The 19,974-nt window shown below is 39.8% G+C and overlaps 1 protein-coding gene across 1 annotated transcript in view; it reads right to left on the bottom strand.

The window, feature by feature from the left end:
• The window catches only part of MAP3K19 (mitogen-activated protein kinase kinase kinase 19), a 60,408-nt gene extending 40,641 nt beyond the window's left edge, over window positions 1–19,767 (bottom strand). Inside the window, exons 1-2 of the mRNA XM_021667931.2 lie at window positions 19,658–19,767; window positions 16,621–16,736 (exon numbers count right to left, since the gene is read on the bottom strand). Coding sequence (XP_021523606.2) covers window positions 16,621–16,736; window positions 19,658–19,679 — 138 coding nt within the window. The 5' untranslated portion in view covers window positions 19,680–19,767. The remainder of the gene's footprint in view (window positions 1–16,620; window positions 16,737–19,657) is intronic.
• Window positions 19,768–19,974: the final 207 nt, after the last annotated feature.

Raw genomic sequence — 19,974 nt, 5'->3', positions numbered from 1 at the left:
CTTTTCTGGGCTAAAATTCACACCATGGATTCCTTTTAAATTGGATAAAGTATTTAGGACTAAAATAATAGGAAAATATCTGCTCCTGGAGCACTAGGCTCAGACAGTTGTGGATGTGATTAATTGCATAATCAAAAATCAAGAGCAAAGCTGAAATCACATCGACACATAGGAATTCAGTATTTTATACTTTATCATCTCAGACCCAGGCTGCTAAGCTGCCACAAATTCCATCTGGGTGGGTGACTGGAAAGAATCCTTCGGCCACAGTCACAGTGAACAACTCCAAAGGAATGTGATTTTTTCCATAATGCCTCCCTGGGGCATCATTTACAAATGGTGAGAATGGAAATCCCTGCCCCTTGTGGAAGCTACAGATATAACCCTAGACTGAAAGGAGGCAGCAAAGCTGATTAAAGTCTTCCCTATGATGGCTTTCTCATCTAAATCATGGTGAACTACCTCTTAAACTTCCTGTTTACTCTCTAGAAAATAATCATTATAGTTGAAAACCAACTTGATTTACAGAAAGTACTCCAAACATTTTAAAGAAGAAATGTTTTCTTAGTATAATTCGTTGTTTTTGATAGGTTCCTTCATTAGACGTTATGGCTGGTGATTTTGGGCTTTTAAATTTCGAGAACCATGAAAGACCCAAGTAGTAGTTAATACATCCCATCACAACCCTAATGTTACAATGAGCTGTCTGGCTTCTATGATCTAGGTGGATGACCTATTTAAGGGGACTGTTGGATAAGAAGTCTTTGCCCTAAATGCATAAACCTGCCATCTGAAATGTCAGAGAAGTGACAAGTCACAAAAATTCTCTGATAGCTCATTTATTAATTCCCGAGATAACTTGGAAGTCTCTTGCTTTTCTCTCTTTGTTCATTTTAATTGTCATAGCAAATAATACAAATTGGCCAGGCACAGTGGCTAACTCCTGTAATCCCAGCACTTTGGGAGGTTGAGGCAGGTGAATCACTTGAACTCAGGAGTTCGAGACCAGCCTGAGCAACATGGAGAAACCCTGTCTCTACTAAAAATAAAAAAATTAGTGGGACGTGATGGCACACACCTGTTGTCTCAGCTACTTGGAGGACCAAGGCAGAAGGATGGCTTGAACCTGGGAGGTCGAGGCTATGGTGACCTAGGATCATGCTACTGCATTCCAGCCTGGGTGACAGAGTGACACCCTGTCAAAAGAAAGAAAGAGAGAAAGAGAGGAAAGGCAGGAAAGGAAGAAAGAGAAAGAAAAGAAAAAATGAGAAAAAGAAAAAGGAAATAAAAGTAAAACTTGGCCAGGCCTGGTGGGTCACACATGTAGTCCCAGCATTTTGGGAAGCTGAGATGGGTGAATTGCTTGAGGCCAGCCTGGACAACATGGTGAAACCCCAACTCTACAAAAAAATACAAAAATTAGCCAGGCATGGTGGCATGTGCCTTGCAGTCCCAGCTACTCAGGAGGCTGAGGTGCAAGAATCATTTGAGCCATAGGAGGTTGAGGCTGCAGTGCGCCGTGATTGTGCTATTGCACTCCAGCCTGGGCAACTGAGTGAGACCGTGTCTCAAAAATAAAAAAAAATAACAGAAGTAAAACCCTCCATTTGTACAATCATTAAAAATATTTTAGGTATTCGATTGTAATAACTTAGTTGTTATACCTTTCTTTTATTCAGCAGTTCATACTTAAAAATTGTTTTTAAATGTTTAATTTTTATGAGTATATAGGTATATATATTTTTAGGTTACAGGAAACATTTTGAAATAGGCATGCAATGTGTAAAAATTACATCAAGGTAAATGGGGTATTCCTGACATCAAGCATTTATCCTTTGTGTTACAAATGATTCAGTTAAACTCTTTTAGTTATTTTTAAATGTACAATTAAATCCTACTGACTATAGTCACCCTGTTGTGCTATCAAATACTAGGTCTCATTCATTCTTTCTTTTCCTTTTTTTTTTCTTTTTGTTTGCTCATTGGGTTGGTTATTCATTCTTTCTAGCTATTTTTTTTTTGTACCCATTAACCATCCCCCTTCCTCCCTACTCCCTCCTACCCTTGTTAATACTTTCTAAAACATTTTCTACCTCCTGGCAAAAGTTGGTTGCCCAATTTCAGACTATCCTGGTTGTCAATGGCAGATGAGTTCACTTTGCTCCAGGCTGTTGTTAATTTTACCGTTTATCCTTCTCTGTATTTCAAAAATTCTACCATTATCTGGCAAATTCCTCCTCCTTCCTAGAAAATCACAAAGGGGGATTTACTCTTCTTAGAACATATGAAAATACAGAAACGTATTTTTGAAAAGCAACATTTTTAAATATAACCTGACAACCAAAAAGCAAACACTATTAACATAGAAATCATATTTTCTTTGTCTTTCTCCTAAGCATTTAAAAATATAGTTGCATCATATAATTTTTTTATCTGACTTTTCCAGTTAAACATAAATTCATAAGCAATCTACTAAGTAAGTGTCATTTTAGTGGAATTAAAATTTATTTCCTTCAACAAATATCAGAGGGTCATAATAGTACTTTTTTTTGTTTTGAGATGGGGTCTTGCTCTGTCGCCCAGGCTAGAGTGCAGTGGTGCAATCTCAGCTCACTGTAACCTGCACCTCCCGAGTTCAAGCGATTCTCCTGCCTCAGCCTCCCAAGTAGCTGGGACTATAGGCATGCTCCACCACACCCAGCTAATTTTTGTATTTTTAGTAGAGACGAGGTTTCATTGTGCTGCTCAGGCTGGTCTCAAACTCCTGACTTTGTGATCCGCCCACGTTGGCCTTCCAAAGTGCTGGGATTACAGGTGTGAGCCACCGCGCCTGGCCAATATTACTTTAATAAGCCCCATTAGTCCTACAATGTAAGTCCCATGAGGTTTAGTAGGTCGTTTTAAATTCTTCATTATTATACATAGTGCTATTAAATATTTGCAACTAATACCCCAATTTTGCATTATTTCTTTAGAGTAGATCCCTAGAGATGGAATTACTGATCCAAAGACTATGAAAAGGTTGGTTTTTTGTACACACATTGCCTTAAAAGTAGTTTATCTCTATTTATAATCTAGCAGCAGTGAATGAGTGTGCTACATCATATCTTCTCCCTTATCATCATAGCCTTTTATTATTGTTTTCCCTTCTTTTCACAGGTGTTGCTTTTTTTTGGCAGTGTCTCACTCTGTCACCCAGGCTGGAATGCAGTGGCACTATCATGGCTTACTGCAGCCTCGAACTCCTGGGTTCAGTTGATCCTCCGACCTCAGTCTCCCGAGTAGCTGAAACTATAAGTGGAACATGCCCTGCCCCTTTTCATTTTATTTTTTTCTTTTTTGAGACAGAGTCTTGCTCTGTCACCTAGGCTGGAATGCTGTGGTGCAATAGCTCACTGCAAACTCCACCTTCCATGTTCAAGCAATTCTGCCTTAACCTCCCATGTAGCTGGGATCACAGGTGCCTGCCACCATGCCTGGCTAATTTTTTTTTTTTTTTTTTTTTGTATTTTTAGTGGAGATGGGGTTTCACTATGTTGGCCAGGCTGGTCTTAAACTCCTGACCTCAAGTGATCCACCTGTCTCGGCCTCCTAAAGTGCTGGGATTACAGGCACCCACCATCATGCCTGGCCGACTTTTCATTCTGTTATATTTAATGTAATATATGGAATTGGTCTTATTATTATTGTTTGAATGTGCATACTTTGATTTATAGAAAAGAAGATAGTTTTAGGTGCTTATGGGTCATTTGAATTTTTCTCTTTTAGTAATATATATATATATTTAGTTTTTGTATAGCTCCTTAGTCTAGAACACTCTACCAGACCTCAAAACACTTTTCTACCATTTCATCTTACAGTGATTCAATGAAATTTTTATGCTAAGCTTTGAGAAAACAGCAGCCTTCATTTGGAAGTGTTAGACATGTAACTGGTTCTCACATCAAGTTTCCATGTTGATTACTGGGCTGTGGTCAATCTCAACTGCTCAGTTCGTCAGTTGGTTCTGTAGGAAAAGTTGGAAGACAGCAGTGTGGTCATACCCACCTACAAAATCCATAATGATAACTAGCATTTATATATATTGTGCCAGATACTGTTCTATATGCATTATACATATTAACCCATTTATGGGTTAAGTTGCAAATTATTTTGTGCAAAAAATCAGACCTTGGTGATGACCTTGAGCAGTAGAATATAAATAACTCCCTCAAGCCCAGTGTTCCAATAATGGAACACTAGGCATAAATGGGTTAACTAATTTAATCCTCACAACTCTAAAGTTAAGATCTATTTTATCTTCAGTTTATACCTGTGGCCTAGATAAGTTAAGTAGCTTACACAAGGTCACACAGCTAGCCAGTGGCAGAGCCTGAATTCACATCCAGACGCTGACATCTGGGTCCAGAGCTTGTGACCACTCTGTGATCTTGTTACCATGAAAAGTTTGAAACAATGAATTTCAACAAGAATGAGGAAAAAAAGGAATTGACAAGCAAAATAAAGAGAAAGGATACTCAAACCTAATTGATAAGTTTTGCATAGAAAAAAAATAATAATAAATGTGTGATACCTATAAGTACCTGACAAAAATTTATGCCCTGGAATAAACTGAAAAACTGTAAGTATCACAATCAAAAGAATGTAGGGAATAAGATTTACTTTTAAGGTGATCATGGAAGTGAAGACAGAAACAGCTCAGAATTTTCTAATTTCTTTTAGGATGCTAACCATGAATGACTTTAAGATGTGCTTGGGTGCCACAAAGAGGAGAACTGAAATAGTGACACCTAGTTGTGAGTAAAAGAGAAAACATCAGAATAGCAAATCCTAAACACAGATGGATTTCGTAAGTCATTGACAACTCCGCAGGAGCTGATAGGTGGACAAGAAATAGAGCATCGCATTCTAACCTGCAGACAACAGCGCACCAAACATACAGAAGGTAAAGGCACAATGGAAATTAGATGTGATTAAATTTTTTATTTTTATATTTTAGAGACATGGGGTCTCGCTCTGTCGCCAAGGCTGGAATGCAATGGCACAATTATAGTTCACTGCAGCTTTGAACTCCTGGGTTCAAGTGATTCTCCCACCTCAGCCACCAGGAAGTAACTGAAAGTACAGGTGCACGCCACCATAACCAGCTAATTTAAAAACTTTTTTGTAGAGACAAAGTCTTATTATGTTGCCCAGGAGTGTCTCGAATGCCTGGACTCAAGGGATCTTCCCACTTCACCCTCCCCAAGTGCTGAGATTACAGGCATGAGCCACCGTACCCAGCCTATGTTAAAATTTTGAAAGAAGATTCTCTTCAGATGAAAAAAAGGCAGTCTTCAGATGAAAAAAGACAACTGGTGAGTCTGTAACGAGCCTCTCTGGAGCTGTCCTACAGGCAAGGCAGCTGCTTATATTTGTAAACTATAAAAACCTATTTCAAACAACCAAAAAGAAAACCAAGCTTTCATTTAAAGAAAAAAGTGAAAGGGATTTAAACCCCAGTTAAACCAATAGGGAAGAAAAGTCAAGTACAATACTGAAAAAGTCTATTTCTCCTTCAAAAAGGAGTTTTAACTTTATTTCAGCTGCAATAAGAAAAAACACCTAGTGAAAGTTTTCAAAAAGTTTTAAAGTTGCCTCAAAAAAAATGTACTGATCAGGCACAGTGGCTCACACCTGTAATCCCAGCATTTAGGGAGGCTGTGGTGGGATAATCTCTTGAGGCCAGGAGTTTGATGTTGTTTGTTTGTTTGTTTAGAAACAGACTCTCCCTCTGTCATCCTGGCTGGAGTGCAGTGGTGTGATCATAGCTCACTGTAACTTTGAACTCCTGGACTTGAGTGATCCTCTTGCCTCAGCCTCCCAAGTAGTTAGGACTACAGGTGCAACGCCACCACACCTGGCTGATGCCAGGAGTTTGAGACCAGCCTGAGCAACATAGTGAGACCCCGTTTCTCCAAATTGTTTTTAAACGTTTATTTCAATGTATTAATATGAGGTGATATATTTAGTCCTTTTAAAAAGACAATTGCTTAAATAGGCCATAAAAATGAAAAGTAAATATGTTTTCATATTTGAAATGAAAATATGAAATCAAAATTTCATATTGAAAATGAAAAGAAATATCTTTTTTTTTTTTTTGAGACGGAGTTTTGCTCTTGTTACCCAGGCTGGAGTACAATGGCGTGATCTCGGCTCACCGCAGCCTCTGCCTCCTGGGTTCAAGTAATTCTCCTGCCTCAGCCTCCCGAGTAGCTGGGACTACAGGAAAAGAAATATCTTATGCATGACATTCACCTTAAAGATTTGTCTCTATTATATTTGATTACTATATAGTATTGGTAACCAAACACAATGCAACCTTCAATATTGTGACAAAACCTAGCAAATTTCTCAGTCTCAGCACTGCTGACATTCAAGACCAGATAATTCTTGACTGTGGGGGCTGTCCTGTGCCTGGTAGGATGTTTAGGAGCATCCCTGACTGGTAGCCACTAGATTCCAGTTGCATTCTCCCCCATTGATGATGCCAGAAATGTCTGCAAACATTGTCAAATGACCTTGTAGGATGGGAGGGGTGGATTGGGGGTAGAAATCACTCCCTTGTTTGGGAACCAGGGTACTAAATCTACTTTGGTAGGAAGCAGACTAAACTACTTAGAAAAGTTATAAATGCACAAAGTTAAAATATTCAAATAGGATTCTAAGAGGAACGTTTCTATGGTAGCTCATCCCACCCCACGTCCCAGAGAAGTCTTGATTTAACCATTTCTTTATTTTCAATTTTCACTTAATTTTTATCTAAATTAAACTGCACATTTAAAAAATCAAATAATGGTGAAAGACTTGCACCAAGAAAAAAAGTCACCCTTTTCCTCAGAGGCAACCACTTCCACACTGTTAGCTGTTTCTTTTGGTATTTTCTTCCATATTTCTGCATAATTATCATGCTGTCTCTTGATTCATCAAAGTAAGGCATCATTTATTGACTTATTGTGGTAGTTAATAATTTAATGTTCTCATGCCCTGCTCCCATCCTCCCAATACATTTACCTTCTTTGTTATTAAATCAATAGTCAATGTGCTAATTATGATTATGAGGATATTGTACTATGTAGTAGTACAATTGTACTGTAGTATGATTATGCTTTGTTTCTTGTATAACTGGTTTTTTTTCCTGAACAAAACCCCAAGCCCTTGCTTGTTTGTTTAAACAGACTTTATTTTTAGGGCAGTTTTAAGTTTACAGCAAAATTAAGAGGAAGGTATAGGCTGGGCGCAGTGGCTCACATCTGTAATCCTAACACTTTGGGAGGCCAAGGTGGGCAGATCACCAGAGGTCAAGGGTTCGGGACCAGCCTGGCCAACATGGTGAAACTCAGTCTCTACTAAAAATACAAAGATTAGCCAGACATGGTGGCACATGCCTGTAATTCCAGCTACTCGGGAGGCTGAGGCAGGAGAATCACTTGAACCCAGGAAGCGGAGGTTGCAGTGAGCTGAGATCGTGCCAATGTGCTCCAGCCTAGGTGACAGAGTGAGACTCCATCTCAAAAAAAAAAACAAAAACAGAAGGTATAGCGATTTCCCATATACTCTCTGCTCCCATACATGCATAGCCTCACCCATTATTAACGTCCCCCTCCAGAGTGATAAATTTGTTACAGTTGTCCATAGTTAACATTAAGTTTCACTCCTCGTGTTATACATTCCATGAGTTTGAACAAATGTCTAATGACCTATAGCCATCATTACAGAATCATAGAGAGTAGTTTTACTGCCCTAAAAGTCTTTGCTCTGCCTATTCATCCCTCTTTCCCTTAATCTCTCGGTTTTTTATTTCTAGTTGATTTATTTTATTTACTTTCTTATGTCTTTTTATTAAATGCCTAAATCTTCCCAACCTACAGTGCTCTCTCCAGTTGGTGAAATTTATCGGACAATGTATCTGGTCTGCTTCCCTCCTCTGTCCTGTTCCCTGCCCCCACCCCCATCCCCCAATTGTCTGAGCTCTTTGTTTTCTAGACTTGCTACATAGCTGAAGTCCTGGGACCTGCCTTCTTCATTATACCAATCATTCCCTCCTCTCTCCGGATCCCTGAGTCATAGATCCTATTTTTTCCTTTATTTATTTAGTTTCTCAATTTAATAGAGCACTTAGTAACTTCCTTAACAGGTATCAGAAGTAAGATGTTTGAGATTTCTGTGTCTGAAAAATGTCTTTATTCAACTCTAATGTTTGATTGATAGTTTGTCTGGGTATAGAATCCTAATTTGAAAACCATATTCAGTTAGGCCAGTGGTTCACACCTGTAATCCCAGCACTTTGGGAAGCCGAGGTGGGCAGATCACTTCAGGCCAGGAGTTCAAGATCAGCCTGGGTGACATGGTGAAACCCCATCTCTATAAAAAAAAATACAAAATTAGCACAGCATGGTGGAGAACGCCTGTAGTCCCAGCTACTCAGGAGGCTGAGGTGGGAGGATTGCTGGAGCCCAGGAGGCAGAGGTTGCAGTAAGCTGTGATTGCACTACTGGCCACTGCACCCCAGCCTAGGTGACAGGGTGAGACAGTGTCTCCAAAAAAGAAGAAAAGAAAAAAAAAAACTATGTTGTCCAGGCTGGTTTCAAACTTCTGGTCTCAAGTGATCCTCCCATCTCAGCCTCCTGAGTAGCTGGGACTACAGGTACAGGTGTGCACAACCATGCCTGGCTGAAAACCATATTCTTTTTCTTGTGTGTGTCAGATATTTGAAGACATTCCCTACCCCACCATTTTACCATTACTTTTGATTTTAGTATAGTATACATTCAGAAAAGTGCACTTACCATATGTGTATAGATTATTATGATTTTTTTTTTGAGATGGAGTCGTCCAGGCTGGAGTGCAGTGGCATGATCTCAGCTCACTGTAACCTCCGCCTCCTAGGTTAAAGTGATTCTCCTGCCTCAGCCTCCCGAGTAGCTGGGACTACAGGCACGTGCCACTACGCCCAGCTAATTTTTTGTATTTTTAGTAGAGATGGGGTTTCACCATGTTAGCCAGGATGGTCTCGATCTCCTGACTTCATGATCCGCCCACCTTAGTCTCCCAAAGTGCTGGGATTACAGGCATGAGCCACTGCACCCGGCCTATGTATAGATTAATTTTAATAAACCAAACACAGATTAAACAAAAGAACACTACCAATATCCCCAAAGAACACTCTTATGCAAGTGCTATTCTGAATTCTAACACCATAGATTTGTTATTCCTCCTTTTGTCTTTATATAAATAGACCCATACAGGATTTAATTTTTTATGTCTGGCTTCTTTTGCTAAACAGTGTATTTGTGAGATTCATTTGTATTGTTGCATGTAATTTTAGATCATTAATTGTCATTCTCATTTATGTGTAGTTTTACACTATGTGAATATACCACAATTTATGTATCCTTTCTATTCTTGATAGGCACTTGAGTAGTTTTCGTTTGGGGGCTATTATGATAGTGCTGCTATGATCATTATAATATGTAGCTTATGGTAAACATATGTATGCATTTCTGTTAGGTATATACTTAGGAGCAGAATTGCTGGTTCACAGAGTATGCATATATTTCTCTTAAACGGCCACCAAAAAACAGCTTTCTAAAGTTATTCTAATAGTTCATTCTCCTATCAGCAGTGTAGGAGAATTCTGGTTGCTTTACATACTTGTCAACACTTGATATTTTCCAACTTTTAAAATTTTAATCATTCTGTGGTTATGCAGTGTTATCACATTGTAGTTTAAAATTACATTCAACCAATGACTAAAAGCTGAGCATCTTTTACTATATGTTGTTGGCCATTCAGACATCTTTTTTTGCTAAGTGTCTGATCAAGTTTTTGCCCACTTTCTGTTAGCCTATCTATTCCCAATTTCTGGGAGTTTTTAAAATTTTTTCTGAATTTTTCAAATACATACATTTTAAATATCTTTTCTCACTTTTTGAGTTGCTTATTATTAATGGTGTCTTTAGATAAAAAGAAATGCTTAATTTAATATAGTCCACTTAATTAACTTTTCTTTGATGGCAAGCATTTTGTGTGTGTGTTCTGTTGTAAAAATTGTTGCCAGTTCCAAGGTCACAAAGATTTTATCTTATATTTTCTTTCAAAAGTGTTAGCGTTAGTGTGGTCAGGCACAGTGGCTCACACCTAGAATTCCAGCAGTTTGGGAGGATGAGGCAGGGACATTGTTTGAAGCCAGGAGTTCAAGAACAGCCTGGACAACAAAGCAAGACCCCATCTCTACCAAAAATAAATTTTAAAAAATTAGCCAGAAATGGTGGCATGTGCCTGTAGTCCCAGCTATTCAGGAGGCTGAGGCAGGAGGATTGTTTGGGCCCAGGAATGCTAGGCTGTAGTGAGCTGTTATGTTTCACATTTTAGATTCCAATCAATGTGGAATTGATTTTGTGTATGATGTGAGGTAGGGGTCAACATATGTATTGTTTTCTATATGGCTATCCATGCAACCCAGAACCATGTAAATTCTTTCCCCTATTGCACTACAGCAGGAATTTTGTCATAAATCAGGTAATGGATGTATCTATATTTGTGTCAATATCACACTGCCTTAATTGATTTAGCTTTATAATAGGACTTGATATCTGGTAGCCTACATCTTCCAACTTTGTTCTTCAATTTTGCCCTCACTATTCTTGGCCTTTTGCCTTTCTATATAAATTTAGAATCAGCTTGTTAATTTCCACACACACATACAAACCTGCTAGGTTTTGATTGGGACTGTGTTGAATTTACAAACTAACTTGACAGAATTGACATCTTTACAAAATTAAATTTTCCAATCCACTAACATGTTACATCATTCTATTTATTAAAGTCTTAAAATTTTCAGCAATATTTTATTATTTTCAGTGTAGAGGTCTTTTATTGCTCTATATATTTGTAACTGCTTGTATTTGTAGCTTACAGTGGTATTTTTCTTTTCTTTTTTGAGATGGAGTTCTGCTCTGTCACCCAGGCTGGAGTGCAATGGAGTGGCCTCAGCTCACTGCAACCTCTGACTCCCTGGTTCAAGTAATTCTCCTGCTTCAGCCTCCCGAGTAGCTGGGATTACAGGTGCCTGCCACCATGCCTGGCTAATTTTTGTATTTTTAGTACAGATAGAGTTTCACCATGTTGGTCAAGCTGGTCTCGAATTCCTGACATTGTGATCCACCCAGCTTGGCCTCCCAAAGTGCTGAGATTACAGGCATGAGCCACTGCACACCCAGCCTTACAATGGTATTTTTAAGACATCTGGTGCCATTCTAGTTTCCTGTCCTTTATATTATCTCTGTCTCTCTGAAAACTTTTAGGATCCTCTTGTAGCCTCAGGGCTTTAAAACTTCATAATACTTTAGGGTGAATTACTTAGTCACTGTCCTGCAGTGTTGGGTCCTGCAGTGCTGGGACCTGCAGTGATGGATCCTTTAAACTTGAAAACTCATATCATTTGGTTGTGATAACATTTTTTTTCTTTTTTCTTTACTTTTCTCCCTTCCCTTTAAAACTATTTCTTCCCTTTCATTTATTTGTGCTCCACATTCCATCTGCATTCCTTGTTGTTTTGGAGCTACTTTTCATATTGGAGGTTTTCCTCAAATACCTGGAGACTCTTGGCTATCTTGGCTATTCATATTAAGAAACAGACACTAAAAATATGACTAGAAGTTCTCTATGTTTGTTGCTATTTACCTGTTGGTGGACTTCACTGGGATCGATCTGATAGTGAAATGCTTTGGTTTTGGGGGACTTAAAAATGTCAGTATCAGTCGGTCTATTTTCCGGGGTTACTAACTCTCAAGAAGAGAATCTTCCAGTCTTTTGGCTTAGTAGTATAAAGGGGCTGCTGGCCATACGGCAGCTAGGTGGGGAAGCAGGATGGATGCAATCTCTCTGTCAATATTCAGACTTAAGCCTCCAGGTTGAGACCTGATTCCCGTCTTTCATCTTATATGTTGTTACTAAGTCCACAATTCCTCCAGCTCAAATGATTCTCCATCAAATCTTCCCACCTTCTGTGAGGGTGGGGAAGGAGTAGTGGCGTGGTTACATATAGTGGAAGTAGAATGTTGGGGATCTCTCTGCTCCTTATATACACTTTTAATCAAACCCTCTTTTTTTCAACCTCATGCTAACCCCCAACTTCTGCAGTAACTGGTGCCTCTAATTCCCGGGTTTTTCCATGATTCTTTGCAGTATATCATCCTGATTCTCATTAATATCTTTTTGCTGGACAGTTAGGTTTTACCATTCTCCATGCTGCAAAATCATTTGTCACTCTCCTATCCACTTTCTGACATCTAATATTATGATTTGGGTTTAGCAATGTAGTCTACCACGTTTCACTGAATCTAAGATGTCCCTGATTAAAAGATCCATTGTTGTTTTATGTACCTTAACTAAAAATTACAAAACAGTACCAATTTGACTGTGACAATTGTAAGAGGTCTGTCTTCAAAGATGTTAAAATGCAAAGTACGCATCTTAGAATTGATAGTAGTTTAATTGAAGAAAGAAGCTGAACATGATTTTTTAAGGGATGAGGTCTCTCACTGTTGGTCAGGCTGGAGTGTAGTGGCATGGTCTTGGCTCACTGTGGCCTCAATTTCCTGGGCTCAAGAGATTCTCCTGCCTCAGCCTCCTGAGTAGCTAGGACTGCAAGTATGCACCACCATGCCCAGCTAATTTTTAAAATTTCTTGCAGAGACAGGGTCTTGCTATGTTGTCCAAGCTGGTTTCAAACTCCTGACCCCAAGTGATCCTCCTGTCTTGGCCTCCCAAAGTGCTAGGAGTACAGGTGTTAGCCACGGTACCTGGCCCGGATCTTTTTTCTTTTTCTTTCTTTTTTTTTACAAAGATATGAAAGTAAATTAGTGGAAGAAGTATGGTCTTTTCAACAAATGATAGAGAAACAATTGGTCATCAACAGGGAAAAATATGTACCTCAACCTAAACCTTGTACTTTGTAAAAATTAACTCAAATTTGGCTGGGCGTGGTGGCTCACACCTGTAATTCCAGTACTTTGGGAAATCAAGGCAGGCAGATCACCTGAGCTCAAGAGTTTGAGACCAACCTGGCCAACATGGTGAAACCCCGTCTACTAAAAATACAAAAATTAGCCAGGCGTGGTGACAGGCACCTGTAATCCCAGCTACTCAGGAGGCTGAGACAGGAAAATCGCTTGAATTTGGGAAGTGAAGGTTGCAGTGAGCTGAGATTGTGCCACTACACTCTAGCATAGGCAACAGAATGAGATTCTGTCTCAAAAAAAAAAAGAAAAAAAGAAAAAAACACCTCAAATTGGATCTAAATGTAAAATGTGAAACTATAAATCTTTTAGAAGAGAGTATAGGATAAAATTGTGACCTAGTCTTGGGTAAAGAATTCTTAGACACAGAAATCATAATCCATAAAGAAAAAAATGGATAAGTTGGTTTTTATCAAAATCAAACACTTCTTTTCAATAAAAGATTAAAAGGATGAAAAAAACAAGTCAAATTATTTTCTTGACTAGGAGAAAATATTTTATGACGCATATACCCGGAATATATAAAGACTTCTCTAAACCTAAGAGTTAGAAAGCAAACAATCCAATTAGGAAAAGGGCAATGGGGCAGGCATGGTGGCTCATGCCTATAATCCCAGTACTTTGGGAGACCAAGGCAAGAGGATTGCTTGAGAACAGGAGTTCGAGACTAGCCTGGGCAACATAGTGAGACCCAATCTCTACAAAAAAAAATTAAAAATTAGCTGGGTGTGGTGGCCTGTGCCTGTAGGCCCAGGTACTCGGGAGGTTGAGGCAGGAGGATTGCTTGAGCCTGGGAGATCGAGACTGCAGTGAGCCATGTTTACACCAGGGACTTCAGCCTGGGCAACAGAATGAGACCCCAGTCTCAAATAAATAAATAAAACAATTTCGGTTGGACACGGTGGCTCACGCTGTAATCCCAGCACTTTGGGAGGCCGAATCAGGCGGATCATGAGGTCAGGAGATTGAGACCATCCTGGCCAACACAGTGAAACCCTGTCTCTACTAAAAACACAAAAAATCATCTGGGTGTGGTGGCATGTGCCTGTAATTCCAGCTACTCAGGAGGCTGAGGCAGGAGAATCGCTTGAATCCAGGAGGTGGAGGTTGCATTGGACCGAGATCACACCCCTGCACTCCAGCCTGGGTGACAGAGGGAGACTGTCTCAAAAAAAATTTTTTGCACTTTTTTTTTAACCAACAAAATATAGAGTAGTATGATCTTTATTTGGGATATGTTAATTTTTATAAGCATTCAAAAAGTTCAAATGAGTACACAGTGCAAAGTGCATCTCCAGTTCTCTCTCTGTAGGCAACCACTGTTGCTGCTTTGTTGTACATCTTGGGTCTCATCCCACAGTTTTCTGTGGACCACAGTGTTTGTTACTAATATTGTTACTGTATTGTAGGGGACTTTTTGTAAAGTCATTCATCACAGGCAGGATGATAACCAGGCCAGGAAGAGGCACCTCCTTTTTGGTACTCTGTGATGGGTTTGATATGATCAGATTAATGATCCTCTCCTATTTTTTTCTTTTTCTTTTTCTTTTTTTTTGGGGGGGGACAGAGCTTCACTCTTGTCGCCCAGGTTGGAGTGCATTGCCACAATCTTGGCTCACTGCAACCTCTCTCCTTGTTTTAAGTGATTCTCCTGCCTCAGCCTCCCGAGTAGCTGGGATTACAGGTGCCCGGGTCCACCTCACCAGGCTAATTTTTTGTATTTTTAATAGAGATGGGGTTTCACCATGTTGGCCAGGCTGGTCTTGAACTCCTGACCTCAGGTGATCTGCCTGCTTTGGCCTCCCAAAGTGCTAGGATTACAGGCATGAGCAACTGCACCTGGCTGTCTTTTTCTTTTTTCTTTTTTTTTTTTTGAGACGGAGTTTCGCTCTTGTTGCCCAGGCTGGAGTGCAATGGCGCGATCTCGGCTCACCGCAACCTCCGCCTCCTGGGTTCAGGCAATTCTCCTGCCTCAGCCTCCTGAGTAGCTGGGATTACAGGCACACGCCACCATGCCCAGCTAATTTTTTGTATTAGTAGAGACGGGGTTTCACCATGTTGACCAGGATGGTCTTGATCTCTTGACCACATGATCCACCCGCCTCGGCCTCCCAAAGTGCTGGGATTACAGGCTTGAGCCACCGTGCCCGGCCCTTTTTCTTTTTTTAAAAAATTGAGATAGGATCTTGTGTCACCCAGGCTGGAGTGCAGTGATGTAGTCATGGCTCACTGTGGCCTTAAACTCCTGAGCTGAAGCGATTCTCCTGCCTCAGCCTCCAAAGTATCTGGGACTACAGGTGCGTGCCATCATGACCAGCTAATTTTTTTATTGTTAGTAGAGATGAGGTCTCTTTATGTTGCCCAGGCCAGTCCAGAACTCCTGGCCTCACAAAGTGCTGGAATTACAGGTGTGATGTGGTTTCTCTCTGTGTCCCCTGGCAAATCTCATCTTGAATTGTAATCCCCACATGTCAAGGCAGGGACTTTGTGGAAGGTGATTGGGTCATGGGGCAGTTTCCACCATACTGTTCCTGTGATAGGGAGTTCTCATGAGATCTCATGGTTTTAAAAGTGGCAGTTTTCCCTGTACTCTCTGTCTCTCCCAGCACCTTGTGAAGATGTGCCTGCTTCCCCTTTGCCTTCCACCATGCTTGTAAGTTTCCTGAAGCCTCCCCAGCCATGTGGAACTCTGAGTCAATTAAACTCTTCTGTTTATAAATTACCCAGTCTCAGGTAGTATCTTGATAGTAGTGTGAAATGAACTAATACAAAGTGTGAACCACCACAGCCAACCTAGATTTCCTTTTCAATATTAATGTATATAAAAGGAAACTACATTTGATTATTTAGCATGGATTCAGCTGAAACAATCTTCTGTGGTATTGGAGACACACACACACACACACACACACACACACACACACACACAAGCGTGTGTGCATGTGCACGTGCCCAGACTTATTTACTGAATATTTGTGTCCCATCAAAATTCATATGTTGAAATCTTAACTACCAATGTGATGGCAGTAGGAGGTAGGGCCTTTGGGAGGTAGGTTACAAAAGTAGGGTTCTCATGATGTGATTATTGCCTCTTATAAAAAGGACCCCAGAGCCCTAGCTAGCTCTCTCTCCATCATGTGAGTATACGAGAGGTTGGCAATCTGCAATCCAGAAGACAGCCCTCACCAGACTCAAACCTGCTGGCAACCTGATCTCAGACTTCCAGCCTCTAGAACTCTAAGAAATAAATTTCTGTTTATAAGCTAGTACCAGTCTATGGTACTTTGTTATAACAGCCAGAATTAAGACGCACACACACACACACATACACACACACACGTGTACACACATCTTATTCATGAGTCTCAGAGTTGACTAGCTAATTACTGCTCTAAGATTAAACTTTCACAAGAGTGTCTTACCAAATGTGTTTTTTATGATTCTTTATTTTATTAAAAATAAGATTGTAATATATGATTTTTACAAAATATTCAAGCAACACAAATGAAGAAGCAGATGGAGTAGGCTCTCTGTTGTTTCTTTAAAGGGAGGCTCTTACCTCACTGCTGCTGATGCCTTGCAAGGTGATGTTTTGATTTTTGGTAACTGTCATCCTATCAGTTGGAGAAGAGTTTGTATCATGACAAATGTCAAGGAATGACTCAGCATGTCTTTCTGTCAAAAGAAACATAATAATATGTTTTGATAAGATTCATCTCCAGCAATTTCAAAGGAAAATCTAGCTCTATGTTCTAAAATCAGCTCCATTTTGTCAAAGATTTTCCTGAAATAGTGGTCTGGGATCCTGATGAAGCTTTGGGCATTAATTTTCACAAGAAGAGATGTGACGACAAGAGTCCACAGAGTAGAAGGCTTACTTTTTTTGAAAGGCTTTGATGGTAATTGCTATTACATAAGGAGAAAAAATCAAACAGGTACTTTGAGATTTTTGAGCAAGTGAAATATTTTTAGAGAGTTAGGATGAATCAATCATCCTATCTGATCTGAGCACTCACCAAATCTTAAGCTGTATGGGAAACTAAAACTTAACAAGAGTCAGATTTTATTTGACTTAAATCCAGTCACCTCATACTTAATGTCTATATCGTCATTGCAAAACCCTCCGTAGGGTGCTGGGACATGAGTAAGAACTTTTTAACCATTAAGGCTGTCAACAGCTCAAGGTTAGGGAACCCTCTACTCCAGAGCTGTGCAGAGGAAGGACATCTGCCCTCCATGTTTCCCAAGGATGACCTGTCATTACGGACTTCTACTTGTGGAAGATTAGGAGAAGCTTCTTGGCCTCTTCCAACTAAACCCTGAATCACTTCTATGTATTTTTCAGGATATTGAAGACTTACAGCTGGCTCAATCAATATTGGATTTTCTTTCTCTGAATCTACACACTGCCCTGAAGCCCCTGAAGTCATTTTGTGGGGAGTGAGGATAATTTCTACACAATATGGCTAACAACTGAAATCAGAGCAATTTATAGGACCTTACAGATCATCCTATAATTTAAAAAATTTGGATTGCTCAAATTTTCTTTTTTAGTTTGTAGAAGGGAGTGAATCATGGAGTTAAATTGATAGGGATCAACAGCTATCACTTCAAATGTTTGGGATTAGTGGTTTGTGGTAGGCAAAGTTGTTAAGTGAAACCCTAATGATGAGCTGGAAATCACATTTGCTCTTCAGTTGCCCAGGACAAAGACACTCAGCTCATCTGAGCACACTTCCTATCTAGTGATTGAAGCTACATTAAATTTATAGAGTTCTTATTGAAGCCACATTAAATTGATAGAGTTCTTAACACCAAACAGCAGCCTCCTAGTTTGTACCCTAGGGACATTGCTCTCATGTGTATCCCCTCCTGTTATCCTGGCTTCTTCAAATAAGCATTGGCTTCTTTCAACAAAAACTCTCTCTTTCAGTGGCTCCTCCATTTATGTTGTAGTAGAAACAAAATTGAACAAGTGATATAAACCCAGACCTTTCATTTCTTCACCATATTTTCCTTCTTTACTCTCTACAATCTATCTTCTGCCTACATCCTGCTATTGAAACTTCTTACATCCTTACCACATCTGATTTGTAATCTCTTTTCCAATGTAACATCATTTCCCGCTCCTTTCTTCCTGCAGTTCTCTTCTGATTCTCCTCCTCCTCCTCTCACTTCCTGAGTCCTGATGTGCATACTGCTTCTCTCTATCTGTGGGTGCACCTCCGCGGCTCAGCCCTCTGCAATTTTGTCACCCTCATCAACCCCTCAACAATCTCACCCACCGTCATGTCCTCACAATCTCCTCTCTGTAGAGAACTCCCAAGCTAATCTTTCAACCGGTCCTTTCCCACAAGCCCAGTCCTACAGAAAATTGCTACTTGAAAGTCTCAAGCTTCCATCAAATTCAATACTTTTAAATTCATTACCCTCCTGTTCAATATGTTCACCAAACCAGAATGTGCTTCATTTCATTGGTTGTAGTTCCATCTCATCTCCCCACTTTCCAGGCCTTAAAATTTAGTCATCTTTGACTCAAGTTTCTCAACTTTTGTCTTTGTGTCTCTGCTGTCAATTTCACATCTTGCAGTTCTGTGAATTGTTCTTTCACCATGCCTCCTAGACCCACCACTCACAGCATTTCTCAGGCTCACTCTCACACCCCACCCAAGGATTCATTCCCTAGTTCTTACCACCACACACTTCTATAGTTTCTTAATAGAGATCCCTGTCTTTTCCCTCAAATGTATCCAACACCATAGGAACAGGTTAATTTTCCTAAAACATGTCCTTCATCATTCTCTGGATTAAAATTCTTTAGTGTCTATTTTGTTGAAAAAAAAAATGATGTCCTTCAGCCTGACATCTAAGACTCTCCCCTCCGGAGACCCAGTTTCTTTACGTATCTGACCTTTTGTTTCTCTTTTCCCTGACATGAACTTTCAGTTCTAGTTTCTCGTTTGCCCCTGGGATAAGCCATGCTCACTCCCAGCAAGGGACCTCTGCTCCACAAAATCAAATTGCATCCTTTTTTCAAGGGTCAGATCAAGTCTCACCTCTTTCATGAAACCTTCTTAGGCATAGCTTTGTCCTCTGCCCTCGAAGCTTCAAACAGAAAGCGAATCAAACAATAAAGTCGGGCAGCTTTCACAAAGTCACACGCTGCTCAGTGGCACACTTTTCGTTATACTTCTTGCTGTGGCTGTTTCTATGTCTTTGCTTGGACTCTTTTCCCACCTATATCAAACCTTCCCACAGTTGTCCAGAACCACTGTAAGTCCCTCTTCCCCTTTTCCCTTATTCAGGGACCGCTCTAAGTCCCTCTTCCCTTTTCAAGTTTACAGCAACCTCTTTCTATCTGACTTATGTGATGTGCCCCTGACCGTGCTGTATATTTTCAAAAGTTTAAACCTTGCATTAGACTTCTTTGCATCCCCCCAAAGCACCCAGTCATGGGCCTTGTACAAAGCCACTGCTTAATAAATAGCCTTTGGCTTGATTTCTGTAAATGGATCCATCAAACAGATGAGGAAAAAGAAAGTTCTAACTGGAATTTTTGGGTTGGGAAACTTTGCACATGGAGTGAAAGTATTTACCTGGTTTTGGCATAGAACTCATTAAAATGTCCAAGAGCTGCTGTTTCTTTGAACTCTCTATTTGTGACACATAATGTATCGCTGATTTTCCACTAGAATCACAAAGTTTAGGATCTCTAGGAAGAAAAGAATCAATATTAAACTTTATTTAGTTGAATCTATTAGGAAAAACACTAATGTGAGAGAGAAAACATTTACATCAAATAAATAAAAAGTAATCTTACGTAGTTTGGGAATAATAATAATGATTTCAAAATGTATGAGATACAGGATGACAATTTTCCAATATTTTAAATAAAAAGAATTTGTTGTATGTC

The sequence above is a fragment of the Aotus nancymaae genome, unplaced genomic scaffold, assembly GCF_030222135.1.
Source record: "Aotus nancymaae isolate 86718 unplaced genomic scaffold, 86718_ANA_hifiasm-v0.15.2.pri h1tg000029l, whole genome shotgun sequence".
Classification (NCBI taxonomy): domain Eukaryota; kingdom Metazoa; phylum Chordata; class Mammalia; order Primates; family Aotidae; genus Aotus; species Aotus nancymaae.
This window is presented reverse-complemented; position numbering and strand designations above follow the sequence as displayed.